Here is a 16,914-nt window from a genome sequence, read left to right on the forward strand (position 1 = left end):
CAGCCCAACCTTCCCTCCTCTTCCTAGAGCATGTATGCCATCGCCTATGTGAGAGGTGAAGCGTTGACACAACGCGCTCCATCATTTTGTGATGTCTTCGGCCCATTAATTACAAGAGATTTCGCTCCAGTCTATATATATTTGTTAGTAACCCACGAAATACTTCTTGCACTGTGACTTACCTCAACGTTGAATCGGTAAATGACTCCAGACGTATTTTCCGAAGCATACATGAGCTTGTTACCAACCGAATAAGCCGCTCCCCTGGTAATCTAATTAGCTTCGCGTCGTGATATGCAATTGAAATGGCTTACCAAAGGTTGTCACCTGCGATATGACCGAAGTCTTTGATCACTTCCCAAGTTTTCGTGTCGAGGCTCCATCTTGCCAGTACTGTCTTTGACGTATTTCCCTGAAGAGCATATAGATAGCGGCCTCCTCCAGGTACAGATACCCAGTCAGCACAGTTATTTGCGGACGTTGCGGTTCCTTGTTCAAGAACCTTGCCGTAGGTTGCCGATGTTGGGTTCACATCAATCTTCGCCCACGCCTTTCCATATGTTGAGATCCAGAAAATGCCATCAGAATCTACATCGCCAGTGTTCCATGCTGTAGCCTGTTAGCTATTGTCTTTTGACCTTTGCGAAGTCATATAATGCTGGCGGGGCTACTCACTTCCATCAATGAAGGTGTTCATCAGCGTATACGATCCGGTGGAACCAATCCGAATGACTTGGCTTTTTCCAGTTGCAATCTGGACAATTCCATAAATGAGATTATCCTTGATATTGTAGCCAATAGGATTAATGGTTCCGCCGTTGGTTGTACCAGAAGGTGCTCCAGGTCCAACATTCTGTGCTACCAGAGAATTGACTCCTGTGACCAGGTTGAGCCTGTAGAGAGTTCGGACTTGGATCAAGTATCCGCCTTCATCACAGCTGAAAGCTGGAGGTGGTGCTGGTGTCTCCACGACCACGATACCTCCATCGTCTGTGCCTGTTGGCGGATAAGTCGTTACGGCTCTGGCTGCATTGATGCTGGATGTTCCGGAGTACTGCCGATAACTGGTGGATGGCTGCGGTGCAGGCGTTTCGACAACAACGGTCGGCCCATCGTTTGTGCCGGTCGGTTGAAGGGTGGTCACAGTGATTGCGCCGCTCAAACTTGAAGTGCCAGTATATCGTCGCGTGCTCGTCACAGTCGCCGGCGGCGGTGTAGCAATGATCACAGTCCCTGCCTCAGTACCGGTAGGCGTCACAGTGGTCAGAGTTAGCGGACCAGATAGAACAGAAGTCCCGGAATAGCGTTGAGTGATGGTCACTGGCGGTGTCGCTACGATAACAGTCCCTGCTTCAGTTCCTGTTGGTGTTATTGTTGTAACAGTGGTTACGCCAGTCAAAACATCTGTCCCAGTATAGAATACAGTGATAGTTACTGGCGGCGTAGCCACGATAACAGTCCCTGCTTCAGTTCCGGTCGGTGTTATTGTTGTGAGTATCAAAGGCCCAGTGATTACATCTGTTCCTGTGTAGAACTCGGTCACTGTAATCGGCGGTGTCTCATAGATAATAGTGCCGTCCTCGGTACCAGTCGGAACGATAGTCGTGACAGTTATTTGGCCGGAAATCACTGATGTACCAGTATAGAACCGGGTGACTCTTACAGGTGGCTTCTCAACTATAACGACGCCAGCTTCTGTTCCTGTTGGTGTAATTGTAGTTATCGTTACCGGGCCAGACAAGGTCTCCGTGCCTGTGTAAAACCTCGTGCTTGTAATAGGAGGCGTCTCGACGATCACCGTCCCCTGCTCCGTACCCGTTGGAGTGATTGTGGTGACAGTTGTAGGAGCTGAGAGTATCTCTGTACCTGTGTAGAATCTGGTGATTGTGATGGGAGGAGTCTCAACGATGATTGTGCCAGGATGATCGCCCGAAGGGGAGATCGTTGAAACCGTAGTTGGCCCCGTGATAGCATTTGATCCGGTATATAATCGTGTTAGATAGACTGGAGGCGTCTCGACGACCACCGTACCCGAGATAGTAGTCACAGTCGTCGGACCAGACAAGACCTCTGTGCCTGTATATGGCCGCGTGATGGTTACAAGGGGTGTCTCGATAACAATAGTTGCCGGATCGTCAGGATCTGAGGGCTGAAGAGTTGTCACGGTGACAGCAGCGCTGACTGGAGAGGTCCCCGAGTATGGACGATAGCTAGTGACAGGTTGAGGTGAGGGAATCCCGATCACGACGGTTCCATCCTCTGTCCCAGTCGGTGTGATTGTAGTCAAGGTGACAGTCGAAGAGCCGGAGTATCTTTGGGTTATGGTCACCGGCGGTGTCTCAACCACGACAGTAGCAGGATCACTCCCAGACCCGTATAGAGTAGTCACAGTGACTGGACCAGAAACCGGGCTTGCTCCAGTATGGAACCGTGTTGAAAAGACAGGCGGCGTGGCCATGACGATGGTAGCCGGAACTGATCCAGATGCAGGAATGGTCGAGACAGCTATAGCCCCCGTAATGGACGATGCGCCGGTATAGAGTTCAGTGATTGTCGTTGTAGAGAATGGAATGTCTATGTAGACAGTATCTGTATCGCCAGGAATCGCGCCTTTTTCGGTAGTAGTCTCGCTAGCTGTCACGCCTCCGTACCTATAGATCGTCGTATATGGCTGAGGGAGATCAATATAGTCTGAAGCAACATCCCCTTCAACCGTAGGCATCTGCGTCGTGATGGCGCTTGCTGTAACGCTTCCATACCTAGTTACGGTTGTGTAAGGCTGGGCCAGGTCGACTATCACTGTTGCCGTCCCTCCCAGACTTGCAGGGTCAAGAGTGGTAATAGAGCTGACTGACACACTTCCATACCGAGTGGTGGTGACATAAGGCTGAGGAAGATCGATGTAGACTGAAGCTACCTCCCCCTCAACCGTTGGCATCTGTGTGGTGATACTACTTGCTGTCACTCCTCCGTATCTATAGATCGTCGCATATGGTTGCGGGAGATCTATGAAGACAGAAGCAGTCTGTCCATCGCTAGTTGGCATCTCCGTCGTGACACTGCTGGCTGTGACGCTGCCGTACCTAGTCACGGTTGTATATGGCTGTGGCAGATCGATAATCACAGTTGCTTCTTGGCCTTCAACAGACGCAGACTCAGTAGTAATACTGCTCACTGTCACACTGCCCCATCTTGTTGTTGTTGTGTAAGGCTGAGGAAGGTGTTCAATTACCGTGATGACTTCTCCAATACTCTGAGGTGTTTGCGTTACCGTCGAGGGAAATGAGACACCTCCCCAAGTGGTTATCGTTGTATACGGCTGCGGTAAATCTATAAGAACAACTGCCGCCGCGCCTGCGCTTATAGGCAATTCTGTGGTCATTGTACTGGCTGATACACTTCCATATCGGGTGGTGGTTGTATAGGGTTGCGGAGATTCTAGCAAGATAGTGACCGGATCTCCTGGGTTCGCAGGAGTCTGAGTTGTCGTTGAGGGGACTGAGATGGTAGTTGCCCAGCGAGTTATCGTTGTATATGTCTGGGGCAAGTCTATTATAACCACTGGCGCCGCGCCTGAGCTTATGGGCAGCTCTGTGGTCACAGTACTGGCCGATGCACTTCCATATCGAGTAATCGTGACGGGTTGTGGTGCAGCTGTCGCGATGATGACTGTACCAGGAACCGATCCAGAGGCAGGGATCGTCGAGAGTGTTGTTGGCCCTGCCAATACAGAAGTCCCCGAGTAAAGCGTAGTGACCGTGACTGCTCTCAGTTGGAGTTCGAGTAGTCGTAATGGTTTCACTTGCTGTCTGAGTTCCAGTGATCGTAGTAGTAACATATGGCGTGATGCTTGGAGGCACAAAAACAACCACGGTTCTGGTCTGATCTGGCGAGTCTGGTTGCTTGGTAGTGGTCGTGGTGGTGCTACCAGTCCAAGTTGTTGTCAAAGTGACATACTTAGCCGCAGCAGGAGGCTCTTCAATGATCACAGTTCCCGTAGCGCCAGGCTCAGTTGGAGTTTGAGTCCTCGTAACGGTTCCGGTTCCAGTGCCCATGATCGTCGTAGTAATGTACTGGTCGATAGCAGACGGGACTAGCACGACGACCGTGCCGGTCTTCCCCGGGCCAGAAGGCGTCTGAGAAATAGTCCGAGTGATGCTGTCGCTTCCCGTTACCGTTGTTGTGGTCCAAGCAATAGCAGTAGGCGGTATCTCAACTAAAATCGTACCTAGCCTGCCGGAGCCAGATGGCATTTGAGTAGATGTACGACTTGTCGAGTCTGTCCAAGTGTTGGTGATAGTAGTCCAGGAGGTGATCCATGGCATTTCGACCACAATAGTATCAGTCATATCAGAGCCAGAGTGCTCTTGTGTGTATGTACGAGTCGTCGATTCTGTTCCAAAATTTGTTACAGTAACATAACGCATAGCCGGCACGTCATGATGTATGACTCCTGTTTCTCCAGGCCTAGAGGGAGGCTCGGTCCACACACGAGTTGTAGATCCCGTCCAGGTCGTAGATGTATCAATGTAGCGAATAGCAGCAGTGGGGAATAATATTTTCTTCGTGCCTGTACCTCCGGGTCCAGTGGGCGGAATAATCACCGTCCGGGTTTCAGAGCCTGACCAATACTCGCTAGTGACAATGTAGTGCAGAGAATCTTCAGGGTACTGTACCAGGACAGTCCCAGTTTTATCTGCACCAGATGGAGGTAAAGTTGTAGTTTTTGTTGTTGACCCTTTCCAATAATCTGTGACAGTAACAAAAGGAGTAACATCTGGAGGAATCTGAACAACCACAGTGCCTTCTCCATTCGGATCAGAGGGCTTCTGTGTAATTGTAGTTGCTTCTGATCCAGTCCACGTTCTCGTCGTGGTTATGTACTTATATGGAGTTATTATAACCACAACGCCTGTTTCTCCTGGGTTTGCCGGCTCCTGTGTAATAGTCGTTGGAGATTCGATGTCACCACCACGGATTGTAGTTGTCATCGGGTTAGGGAGGTCAACGATGACCCAGCCAGTGTTAGAGGAGCCGCCTGAGAACCGAGTGGTGGTTGAAGCGCTGCCCACCTCTCCATATCGAGTGGTGTAGATGAGACGAGTGTTGATAGGAGGTAATTCCACAATAACACTCCAGGCGTCCCCTGCGCGTGTTGGAGATATGGTGTGGGTCACGGGTTCCGTTACAGAGCCAATATGAGACACGGTAGCCCAGCGTGCGGGAGGGACCTCGATTATAATCATGCCTGTGCCGTCTGGGCTGCTTGGAGGAATCGTTCTAGTCACTGGGGCTGTGACAGTTCCCACTTGGGTGATAGTATTGTAGTCCGCGTCGGTGATTGGGATCTCAACCACCACGACACCGTCTTGACCAGGCCCATTTGGAGTCTGAGTAAACGTTCTGGAACTGCCGGTTCCGAAACGCGTGACAGTGTTATATCTGCCCAGCGGCTCAGGGATGTCGATATAGACAATCCCAGCCTCTCCTGGGTGTTTGTGCGGCTGCGTCGACGTTGCGGTCGCTGTTCCTGAGCCAGTGCGAGTGACAGTTACATATAGAACAGGATCTGAAGGCACGATGACGTGAACCGTCCCAGTTCCTCCTGAGCTACGTGCAGGTTCTGTCGATGTTACTGGGGCAGTCACAGTTCCTATTCGTGTGACTGTTGTATATGCAGGCGTAGATCCTGGCACCTGAACAATGATGGTGCTGATACCGCCTGAATTATCTGGCTGGATCGTCCGCGTGACAGGAGACTGAATGTCCCTCGTTTCGGTAATAGTCGTGGCTCTTGGCTGCCCAACAACAATTGTGGTTCGGTCGTCAACATGAACAACCTTGGTAACAGGGTCTCCATTGCTCCCTTTCTCCATGAAGGTGGTGTAATAATCCCAGCCGACCGTGATTGTCTCGAGATCGCCAGGATCACCCACTTGGACGGTCCTTGTGTGATCAACTTCGACGCCTTCTGTTCGAGTTCTGTACTCAGGCTCTTCAATGACAACAGTAGTCGGATCACCAGGCTGATCAGGAGTCAGTGTCCGCGTCCGCGCGGTTGTCAATGAAGAGATGATTGAAGTGATTGTGGTTAAAGGAGTTCTCTTTATGACAGTCCCAACCGGTGGTGTTCCCTGCGGTGGAATGGTGTACGTTGAAGGGTCTCCCAGGCCGAAAACTGCAGTAGTGATATATGATGCCTCATGTCGTATCAGAAATGTGCTGTAGCTGTCAGTTTGCTGTGAGATCGCAGTGAGTAAGGTACCAACCTGGCTAATGTTGTGTCAAATGTGATTGAGCCATCAACAACCTTGATTGGCTGGACCTGAGCACGTTTCTCGCCATCAGGGCAATCAACAACGGGATCCCAGGCAGAGGCGAATGCAAACAACACGAAAATGACTCCATAGCACGTTGATTTATACATGCGCATCGCTTTAAGCATATTGTTTAAATGTAATACGGTGTTGTACCTGCCGCGAGACAGATTGGAGGAGAAGGTCACGTGCGACGGTCAGTCACGAAGCGACTGAGGAAGGAGCGCTCTGCTATATATTTAACTGCCAACTACGGAAAGAACACATACTAAATTTGGAGAGAATGATCGACATGCAAGCAGAGTTTAAGTGTATTAATATGGAAAGATTGGTTCTCAGAAACCTTGGCATTCCGATTGCGTGCAGATGTACTGTGGCGTTGATGGTTCTGGCCTAGACCTCTCTGACAGATATGAAGATCAAACACCAGCGCCATCTACGTTCTGGAAGACTAATTGTGGATTTAACAGAGTGGCATGATTCTAGATTTCCAAAAGGCTTGCTTTAATACCGAAGCAGTATCTTCCCGCCACAAGGCCCCAAGTTCCTGGATCGCCAAACTCTCCTACGGCTTTGGTGCGAATTCACTTGTCGCCGGACACCAACTACCTGGTTCTTTGGCTATGCATTGCCCTGGATCTTTAATATGTCCGAACATTCCAGGTCGACGACAAGGCTACTCTTAGGAGATGTCAATCCTGTCAGCTAGTTGTAGCCGCTGGGGGTCTCGACCGTACTGACCTTTAAGGTCGAATCTCTTTCTAGAAGCTTTCCATGGAGTTGCCGACTGTGCATTGTTTTAGTGAAGCCATTGTGATACTCTAATATCTCATGAAATGACATAAGTACTCGAAATGTCTCACCTATCAACAACTTGACCCAGACATCCCAACACTCCTTTGGCTTAACATTCAGCCCTACAACACTCCTTTCATCCACATTGATCTACACAAGCACTCTCTTGCCTCTACCGTACCCATATTAATAACATACCTAAACCAAATCGCCATGATGAGATTAACAACAATAAGCTGTAGCCTGAGCTTCCTGTTACCTGTATACGCACGAGTCATCTCTGACCCCTGTGCTACAACAACCACCTTACCTGTCATTACCGTCACAAAAGGCCCCAATGGTTACTACAACCAATACATTCGCACATATCAAGAGTTCTACCTTCAAGGCCTGACAACAAAAGTTTACACTATTACACAGTCATGCTCAGGTGTGAATTGTCAGCCCTTACCTATCGAAACCGCTCCTCCACCTGGTTTCACATCTGCTTTGGTCAAATGTGACAAGTGCGGAGGCTCGGGGACCAAAGTTGCTACTTTGACATTCCCAACTGAGTCTGTGCAAGCATATTCATCCTCTGGCTATGTTGTTGTACCCATTGCACAACCAACGCAGATTCCTCTCCGTCAGAGTGAGCAATCTCACAGCAGCTCAGTTTCTGAGAATGGTTCTTCTGGCTCTGATGCTGGCCATGCACTGAACAACCATGGTGCTTCTCTTTCTACAAACACTTCTCCAAACTCTGGAGATTCGGCTGGACAGGACTCTGGCAGCGGAAGTCAAGAGAGCCAGGATACTTCCAACATTGGATCCATGCAGCCCCAGTCAAACAATGGAGACTCTAATGGTGAATCTTCTGATGAGGCAGATTCCGTCATTCCTGGATCTCGGCCGTTATCCGAGACACCTACCGCTGTTTATCACTTTTCTCCCTCCAACTCAGCTCCTGCTGGCTCTAATGGTCAGTCTTCATCTTCAGCAGACACAGGCTCATCTGATGAGGCCGCCGCCGGACATGATACATTGTATCCAATTCCTAACCAGAAAACCGGCAACCCATATGCAGGCGACACTTCTGGTGCATCGAGCAACGGATCCGGCTCGTCGGGCAACAACTCCCCCTCTCAAAATGATACCCCCTCTAGTGGAAACCCAGCCACGAAAGACTCTGGCGATGATAGCTGGAGTCCCGATTCCCCGATCACTGTTAATGGTGCGGGCCATATCAAGACAAATGTTCTTACATGTGTATCAGCGAATATTGCTGGCATGTTTGTTTTGAGCTTGCTAGTATAATTACAGTAACTTCTTGTATTTAGCGATGAAAATGAAGTAATGACAAATAAGACGCAATCGAGACCACATGTGGCTGTATATGTCGTTCCAGTATCTGCCCTATTTCTCAGACTAACTGAGGATGACTTAGACATAGTGGCCCGAGAATGATATTGATCCAGCACGGGGGAAGCGACCGTTTGTTTCCCTGGGAGCTTTAAAGTTTTGATCCAAGATCTGTCCATACTTAGTTTGACAGATGGCATCGGCTAGCCCCTGCCAAGATCCCACAAGCTTATTCCAAATCCGTATACATTTGTTGCAGATCAGGAATCTTGTGGCTTGACATTGCTAGCTAGCGCTGAGCCACAACACCACTGTTCAGCTCGTTTGGGTTGAAAATAATTGAGACATCGATCACGAGTGGCAGAAATATCTCGACAAGGTTAGAATGTCGTAAGCCAGATTTAGACTTCGTTGACTACTCATTTACGCCAGCTATATCAAGGTTAACCTCTTGTAGGCAAAAGCTCCTCTAACGACGGATCATCCGAGAGGCTGGAGTTTGACTGAATTAGAGCCATGCCACGCGAACTATTCTTTCTGGTGTTTTTGGGTGCTAACGAAGCTGCGTGAAACTTAAAGTCGGACCAGGTCGTCGGACTCTCGCTTGATGAAAGTTAAGCCCGGTCTCCCATCCTGAGAAGGACACTGACGTTCTTGGTAAGGGGCTGCTCCGACCTCTCGGGTTCGTTTTAGGGTATGTAATGGAACAACTTGGTGATTTGGGAGAAGCTTAAATCAGGTTCAGAAAAATCAGGCCACTTTTGATGCGGGCATACACTAATCAACGGCAGGTTGTTTTTCAAACGGATGGGATTTTGATGGTGATACTGGTCGCCAAAGCCTCAAGCAGGTACAGCGTTTAGGAGCATTGTTTGAGCTGGATCAGGATTGTTCTAACATTCAACTGAGGGGTCAAGGGAAGTGGTAGTGTAGCTAAATAATCTTGTACTAAACTTATTGAGATGCTTTTCTCGCTTAGAATAAAAGTCCTGTGGGTTATCACCTCTAAGCCCAAGCCCCCTCAACATAGCATCTTTCTTATGCTCAAAGCCAATCAAGCCAATAGTGTGATCTTGGCGCAGACTATACCGAATGGTAAACGTGGCCGCAAAAGGGTAATAATGGACGAAGCGGACTTGTGAACTTTGCCAACTCTGATGTGCTGGCTCCCTCCATATAGGCGACCGCCCCTCCAACCTCACATGGCACCCATTTTTTGGATATCAGTTTTATCAATATGCACAGACGACACATTGACTGGTTGGAGTCTTACCACAAAAGGTACGGGATAGATACCAGGACTGATGAGTGCCGAGAAGAATGGTCATAAGGAAGAGAGTTTGTATGCTGTGTGAACTATATTTGTGAAAGCATTATTTTCAGTTAGTAAGCCTGCAGAATATGGGTATGGCTGCCAGTTCTCGCAGTCCATCTTGCGTGACAAAGTAGCTAGTCGGTTATGCATTTGGGATGTAATTGAGACTGCCACTGGTTTCCTATCAATCGAACCCTTTCCCTGAAAGTGGACATGAAAAACTCGGGCTTTTGTCGTGATGTCTCTGTAGGAAGTTGAAACTGGCGTTGACGAGATCAGCTTGCTTCTGTGCAGTGTTGGACTGATCGAGGCTCATGCTGTGACGCCATCTATCAGGTAGCTTTGAAGTATACATGGATAACAAAGTACTAAGGGATCTTTGTCAGTAGCTACGACCCAAATAAGTTAATCTCGTCTAAATATTGAAGAGATTTAGGAGGTTTCAACTTTATCATAGTCTATATCAAGTTTAGATCAAGTTAGTGAATCTACTCAAAAGCTCACCAGGTTTGCAACGGGTTCTATAGATTTCACTGCACATCAATTTGAATGCAATGAAGAGTAAATAAAAGCCTGGAGATCCTATTGAGAATGGGCTATCATCACATCTCCCAACATGTGTCTTCCTTTAGTTACCCATGATTACTGTTCCCCTTGGCTCTCGCGTCCCATTGTTTGACTTCAGCACCAAACACGGTGCACGGTGTCAGAATAGAAGCCCAAGTCTCGAAGGTGTATTACCTTATCCCATTACTACCCGAGGGAATCTTCCAAGCATGTAGAACCATTGCTGTAGCCTCCTGACTTCTCGGCTAGCTAGTCCAATGAAACTAATACCGCGTTAAAATCTAATCCAAATCACAGCAAGAGGTCTTCGTGATTGGCTCCGATGGCAGTTTCAAGTTCCTGTACCTCTTCAGGAGTGCAGTTGGCAAGAGCCAGTCGTCGGAGGCAGTCCGGGACATCGCCAGTCTGCTGGACATGCAGAGACCAAAGGTCTGTGATGTCATCCTTGTTAGCGCGTCGTTGATCATCCTGCTGCCCTATGGTGTGCAAACGGTCTTCCATCTCTCTCACTTGCACTTCTTTCTTGTGCGCTTTGTCTGCAAACAGCTTGATGCCATTGCCAGCTCGATCCATGAGACGGCGGGCTTCTTCTGGGTAGGAGCTTTTGAGGAGGAAAGCCTTGTTGGCAAGCTGGCCGTAGAGTCGCAAGAAGTCCGAGCCATCTCCTTCGGGGATTTCAAGTTGAGAGTCCGCGGGGACCTCTGTCTCGAGAGTCCAAGTCTCTCGATCATCATTCAGGCATGTCCTGATCAACTCACCAGCTGGGCGAATAGTTCTCGCACCAGAAAAAGAGTTCGTTCTTTATCTCCCGAGGCATGACGCGGATGTTTGGCTCACTGAGCCATATATCCAATCCAAGCTTGAGTGACGCCTGATCAACGCCCGGCTGATCTAGCTTGCTCAAGACATCAGCACCAGACTGCTGGGCTTCAGCTCGGGTAGTCGTCAGTATCAAAAAGATGGGTTCGTCCTCGCCAGTATCGTTAGAATCAACTGGTGCGACATCAGTCTCAGCCATCATGACATCAGGGTCGGTGGGTGTCTCGAGCCCCTTGATTTGCTCCAGGATCTGAGCGGGCAGGGCGCGCGGTCCGGAAGGGGAGGGGTCGCTGGTCCAGACAACCCAGACCTCATTGTCATCACAGGTCTTCTTGGTGAGTATGGGTTCAATGGTATTTCGGCTAAGTCTCAAGATGAAGGGCTCATTGTGCATATCCTCATAGAACTTGATAGCAATGGGTAGCCACCGAGATATGTGACAGTGTCCGAACAGACGCGCAAAAGGTTGGTTGTCTTCAGCAAGGCTGTTGATTCGCACACGACGAATGGTGAGCAGAACAATGATAGATACGAGATGAGGAGCTGGGATGCAAATAGAATCCCCAGTTCGGGATTGTAGGTCCATGGCGGTCTGGAGATGTTTCTTGACTTTGTTCCATCCATTGTACTCGTCCAGGCTTGTCGCCTGTAGAGGCTCACCACGGACGAGTTTCTTGACACATCTCTTGAAGCAGAGCATGGCTTCGGTCTTGTTCAGATGGAAAGTCTTGAAGACTTCGTCCACCATCCGCGTGTAGACTTGCTTCAGGACTTCCCGCAAGACCTCTCCGGTCTCTAGCTTAGGGCATCTATCGATGCTGAGATCGCCCAACACAAAGGAGCCATTGTTGATCATAGTGACAAGCTGATGCTTATCCAAAGCTGAGGATTGCGACATTCTGACTGAATGTGGTCAGAAGAAAAGAACAGAAAGGCAGGGGACTTGGGATTGGAAGATGTCTGGACCTACAGGGATTGCTTGAGAAGGGAAATGGAGATGTCTGAAGGATATCACGGTAGCTTCCTTACTACTTCTAATAAGTTAAGGAAGCAAGAGAAGTAAGAGGAGATTAATCAGTGAAGTTGAATGCGTTGAGTAATGATGGAAAGGAAGAGGATGGTGAATGGGCTGAGAGGGATATAATTCTTAGGAAGGTTAGGGCTTAAAGGTAAGAATACTAGAACCTGCTTAAAGTCTGAGTTCTCTATTATAGTATCTTTCTCTTTTCTAGTGACTCTATAGTACTAAATATAAATATCTATTAAATATTAAACTCTTATTACAGGCAGGTAGTTAAATGGCCAAATCTAAGTCGCCCGATATGGTTAGTCCGAGTGGGTACTAACCTGAGAGCCGATTGACCGATCTGGGAGCGGCTGTAGCACGTGGCGCAGCAAGGCATCATCTTGACTCCCTCCCATCGCAGAGAATTTGACCCTTCTATCACGAGTGATAGAGATATTTACACAATGTGGGCCTCGAAATTTCTGAAAGGTCGGAATGCAAGAGCGATCACGAAGACCTCAATTGCAGCTGCTGCCTCAGCGCCAACATCGCAAGCAGAATTCAGCGCCAACTCACAAGCGTTCTCGGTGGCCGTGACTGAGCTGCTGCAATGCCTGGACTTTGTACTCGATCAGTTGGATGACCAGGGTAGGAGGCTCACATGAAAAATGTCTAGCATGCTGATAGAAGCTTGAATCAGGAGAACATGGAGACTTGTTACAGTTTCACCTGTCACGGCTTGCTAAAGAGATATCCAAGTATGAAAACTCAAAGGTTGATGAGCAAACCTCACAGCCCTGGACTGGGTACCTCTTCCTACCCGAATAGAGCGAGTGTCTTCTAAATCTAATCGAACTTTTGCAGGGATCGTGATTTACTGGAGCTACTGCTTGCAGCCTGCAGATGCGCATGCTCCGTCTACAAACCAGATGTCCATCCTGGGGGTGACCTCGTACCAGTGATCTCTCGGACGCCTTCTATCACTGGAACAGTCAAAGCCACTTCAATATGGAAATCAGAAGATACAAACACCCTGTTTGTTTCCATTAGAGGTACATCGTGCAAGACAGACCATCTTGTAAACTTCAATAGGAACCAGAAAAATGCCACCTCAGTCTTTGTAAGTCGCTGGAGCCTTTTATTCCTGTCAAATATTAACAGCTACTTTAAGGCTTTCCCGGGCACTAAGGAACAGATACATGCCCATAGTGGTTTCCTAGCTTGTGCAGCTACTCTTCTTCCCTGGCTTACTGAGGAGATCACTCGCCAAGTCACTGCTGACAAGAGTTTGAAAGATGTAGTATTCACAGGCCACTCAGCTGGCGGAGCAGTTGCAGCCATGGTCCTTCTACACTTTGTGTGCCATTGCCCAAGTGAATGTAGGTCCAGGTCTTCTCACTGCGCGTCTCATGAACTGACAGCCTTCACAAGTATCGAATTTAAAGTTCTCACTCATCACATTCGGAGCCCCGCCTGTTATTTCAACAAACGTCACTAAACTGGCTCAAGCCCTTCCTCAGACTCGACATATCTATGCTGTCGTCAACGAACACGACTTAGTTCCCAGGGTTGACCAAGGATACATCACATCGATCATCAGTTTGTATCGGTCAGCCTACGGGTTGCCTTTGTCAGACTTCAATAACACCACATTTACAACCAACACTCAAGCAGGTAGGAATCAGAATACTATCTGGAAACTGCCTCCGCCTGATTTCTATGTCGTTGGGAACGTAATTGTTCTGAGAGCGAAACTCGATCACAAAGCTTTACAGTCAACATCAAGACAAGCCAGTACAGACTCTACTACACCACCACAAAAGCTAGATATTCTACGAGTGTCGCCAATAGAGTTTTGCAAATTGTTATTCTTTGAAATATCTGTACATAAGAGAAAGATATATCTCAACAGATTGGAGAGATTGGTACAAGAGTCTTGGGGAACAGTATGATTTACTCAAGGCAGAACGCCATTTGCTGGGTTTACCCTCATATGTCGTTCAAGTCACTATTCTGATGGACGTCTCATCTCAGTCTCCTTCTCAGACCTCAAATTTCCTGTTACTTACTCAAAATATGAAAAATCTGTCGTTCTTTACCATGATATACATAGCAGGCTGCGTCTTATCTTGGTAGACCATCTCGATCCAATGTGTTGAAATAACCCTTGCGGCGAGTGAATTCTGGTTCCACCACACTCCTTGTTCCGCCTGCACTCTCTTCGAATAAAGCTTTTGCTTCTTTGCAAGTCTCAAAATGGAATTGATAACCGCTGGAAGAAAATACATCGTCACGGTCTCGACTAATCAGAGCCAGAGTCTCCTGACGAATCTGACACCCCTTACAACTGACACCATTTTCAACTTGACCAGTGGTTGGATCATACCACGGGTATGAAGTAGACATCATATAGCGCTGGCTCTGTTGTTCGCTTCGTGCCTGTAAAGCATGAGCTGCGTCCGAGCTTAGGAGGCCAAGCTCTGACAGTCTCTTGGCAGCCTCTCTTTCTGCTAGTAGTAAAGCTGGGCGTCTTGCCGGTCTTTCTTCCATAGAGTATATTCCAGGAACCGTTCTAAGAGTATATCCAACACACAAGCCCAAGCGCTTTGCAGAAATGTTTGTGAGCTTTGACAAGGCAGACATGCTGATAACACGTAGTTCAGGGGCATTTTCAATACACCCGAAACAGCAGCGAGCAGCAGTCGGCAGATAGAGAAAACCACCAAAGCTTTTGCAAAAGGAGCATGTCTCAGTTGTCAAGGCACGGTACATATCTCCAAATGTGTAATGAGTCGCCAGTCCCGCACGCAGCATGCCACGGAAGCCTTCCATGCCATGTTTGACAACGGACCTGTATTCATGAAGCTCGTTGGCTAAGACCCGAGCTCTCCGACTGACATGGCGGAAGCGGAAATAAGAGGATACATCAAAGTATCCAATTATTTTCTCTAGTAGCTCATTCGGCAGAACATCGAGAATTCCGAGATTCGCTGTTGGTGAAGCGGCGAAGGGGCTTTCTATGGATTCACGGACAACCTGGTTTTCGTGAGGTCGTGATCGAATAAGTACAAGGTCAAAGTCGCGTCTATGATACGCGCAGATGTCAAGAATAGTAGCCGCGTCGGAGCTTGCCATTGTTATTTTGACTGAGTTGGAGTTGGTGGGGAAACCTTTTGGATGTAATGTGATAGGATAGGATGTGATGTGAGTAGTGAAAGTGCATACCGGGCCGAGGAATGACCCGGATGTACAAAGTAAATATCCAATAGAATTGTGCGTCCCAGTATTGTGCATCATAAATAATTCATATTGTGACTTTATGTAACTTATCAAAACATTATGTATTGGCCATTCATAACGAGAATCTCCAATTTAAATCTCGGCCATACAGAACGAAGATTATCTTAATAGCTCAACACATTATATCAATCATGGTCTAACTTTCGCGTTTCCAATATTCTCATATGAACCATTAGTATCCGAGCTCTCATAGATCATGCGAGTTCATGTCTTGTGGAAGTGGAAGAGGTTTGAGGTATTCAACACCTCCAGCTGGTCACGTTCCTGAAGTACTGGACGGTTCGAGGGTCCTCTGGCAAAGACACGTTAAGGTTGTAGTTGTAGGAACTGCTCAACCCACGATCATCACCCTTGTCATCGCAGCCGGTATAACTTTTCATCTGGTTAGATCACAGCACCTGCGAAGGGGGGACCAAGAACTTGCTGGTAGAACTGGCATACGCCACCAGTGTTGGTGGAGATCGAAGTGACATTGTGGTTGAAGGCATCCGAGATTGAGGTTGGATGATCACCCTTCTTGGGGTCAAAGTCGAAGTAAGAGACTGCCCGTCATCAGTATATGAGTCATGTTGAGAGGAGGGGGTACAACATACCGCATTTTCCGGGCTCAGAACCAAACGAGATGCACTCAGGTCTGAACCCAACAGTGCTACACTGAAGGACAAAGATGTAACCATCCTCAAGGGAGTAGTCTCGGTTGGGATCTGGCTCATAAACCTTGGGCGCATCACGCTTAGTCTTGCCACCAGCATAGACGAGGGTTCTACTGTTTTCGAAGCCCTCCTTTGCAGCACTGTTCATGACTTTGCCAACGAGCTGGATGTTGGCTGCTTGGACACCAGCTGCAGCTGCGGCCAGCAAGGTAAAGACGGTAGAGGTGTACTTCATATTGAATGCTGGGTTGCTTGTCGATGTTGTACTGGGATGATATGGGCCAGGCCAATTTCTTGGGGGTTCATTACGCTTATTTATAGTCAAATAGCTCTTGGTACCACGGTAGATATGTACATATGACATGCCGGCTTGGAAAGTATCGTTCCATTCTCGATGGTAAGGGAGCACTGAGCCAACTTCTCAAATTCTCTCAAAGCATTACAGAGAATTCACTCATTGAGATTGACTTTACAGTCTCGTGAGCGTCTTTCGGATGCTTCGGGGAGGGCATTGGCCGCTCAGGCACTACAGGCATGAATTGGTGATCCTTTGATGCCATAACGCTTTGATGGTCGATGCTTTCTAGACCGCTGATACGAAGAAGCACGTGGCTGGGATTTGTTCGAGAATCTCAAGATTATGAGCATAAAATGCTTTGATGGTTTTTGAAACAAGAAACTGGATAATTTGGAACCGGTTCAAGGTTTGTTTGTTCATAAGGATCATCGCTCAGCCGTTGCGGAGGTTGCATGAGAGTGCAACGTTGGTGCGGTCAAGAAAGTTTAATGACTTTATGCAAT

The 16,914-nt window shown here is 48.1% G+C and overlaps 6 protein-coding genes across 6 annotated transcripts; 2 read left to right on the forward strand and 4 right to left on the reverse strand.

The window, feature by feature from the left end:
* Window positions 1-44: 44 nt before the first annotated feature.
* FPRO_02213 (uncharacterized protein) lies at window positions 45-6,445 on the reverse strand (the record flags this gene model as incomplete). Its single annotated transcript, XM_031227710.1, has 6 exons — window positions 45-131; window positions 183-264; window positions 315-609; window positions 676-3,617; window positions 3,676-6,222; window positions 6,270-6,445. 6 exons carry the CDS (start codon window positions 6,443-6,445, stop codon window positions 45-47), a joined length of 6,129 nt encoding a protein of 2,042 aa, XP_031078119.1.
* An 880-nt stretch (window positions 6,446-7,325) lies between these two features.
* On the forward strand, window positions 7,326-8,408 carry FPRO_02212 (uncharacterized protein; the record flags this gene model as incomplete). Its single annotated transcript, XM_031227711.1, has 1 exon — window positions 7,326-8,408. The coding sequence occupies one exon, from the start codon at window positions 7,326-7,328 to the stop codon at window positions 8,406-8,408; it is 1,083 nt and encodes a 360-aa protein (XP_031078120.1).
* A 2,218-nt stretch (window positions 8,409-10,626) lies between these two features.
* FPRO_02211 (uncharacterized protein) lies at window positions 10,627-12,052 on the reverse strand (the record flags this gene model as incomplete). Its single annotated transcript, XM_031227712.1, has 2 exons — window positions 10,627-11,096; window positions 11,173-12,052. 2 exons carry the CDS (start codon window positions 12,050-12,052, stop codon window positions 10,627-10,629), a joined length of 1,350 nt encoding a protein of 449 aa, XP_031078121.1.
* Window positions 12,053-12,624: 572 nt separating this feature from the next.
* Window positions 12,625-14,112, forward strand: FPRO_02210 (uncharacterized protein; the record flags this gene model as incomplete). Its single annotated transcript, XM_031227713.1, has 5 exons — window positions 12,625-12,808; window positions 12,861-12,966; window positions 13,025-13,280; window positions 13,332-13,539; window positions 13,592-14,112. The coding sequence occupies 5 exons, from the start codon at window positions 12,625-12,627 to the stop codon at window positions 14,110-14,112; spliced, it is 1,275 nt and encodes a 424-aa protein (XP_031078122.1).
* A 172-nt stretch (window positions 14,113-14,284) lies between these two features.
* FPRO_02209 (uncharacterized protein) lies at window positions 14,285-15,295 on the reverse strand (the record flags this gene model as incomplete). The annotated part of the gene is made up of 1 exon (XM_031227714.1): window positions 14,285-15,295. One exon carries the CDS (start codon window positions 15,293-15,295, stop codon window positions 14,285-14,287), a length of 1,011 nt encoding a protein of 336 aa, XP_031078123.1.
* Window positions 15,296-15,699: 404 nt separating this feature from the next.
* Window positions 15,700-16,348, reverse strand: FPRO_02208 (uncharacterized protein; the record flags this gene model as incomplete). Its single annotated transcript, XM_031227715.1, has 3 exons — window positions 15,700-15,832; window positions 15,885-16,002; window positions 16,054-16,348. The coding sequence occupies 3 exons, from the start codon at window positions 16,346-16,348 to the stop codon at window positions 15,700-15,702; spliced, it is 546 nt and encodes a 181-aa protein (XP_031078124.1).
* Window positions 16,349-16,914: the final 566 nt, after the last annotated feature.

Source organism: Fusarium proliferatum (genome assembly GCF_900067095.1).
Source record: "Fusarium proliferatum ET1 genome assembly, contig: FPRO_scaffold002, whole genome shotgun sequence".
Classification (NCBI taxonomy): Eukaryota; Fungi; Ascomycota; class Sordariomycetes; order Hypocreales; family Nectriaceae; genus Fusarium; species Fusarium proliferatum.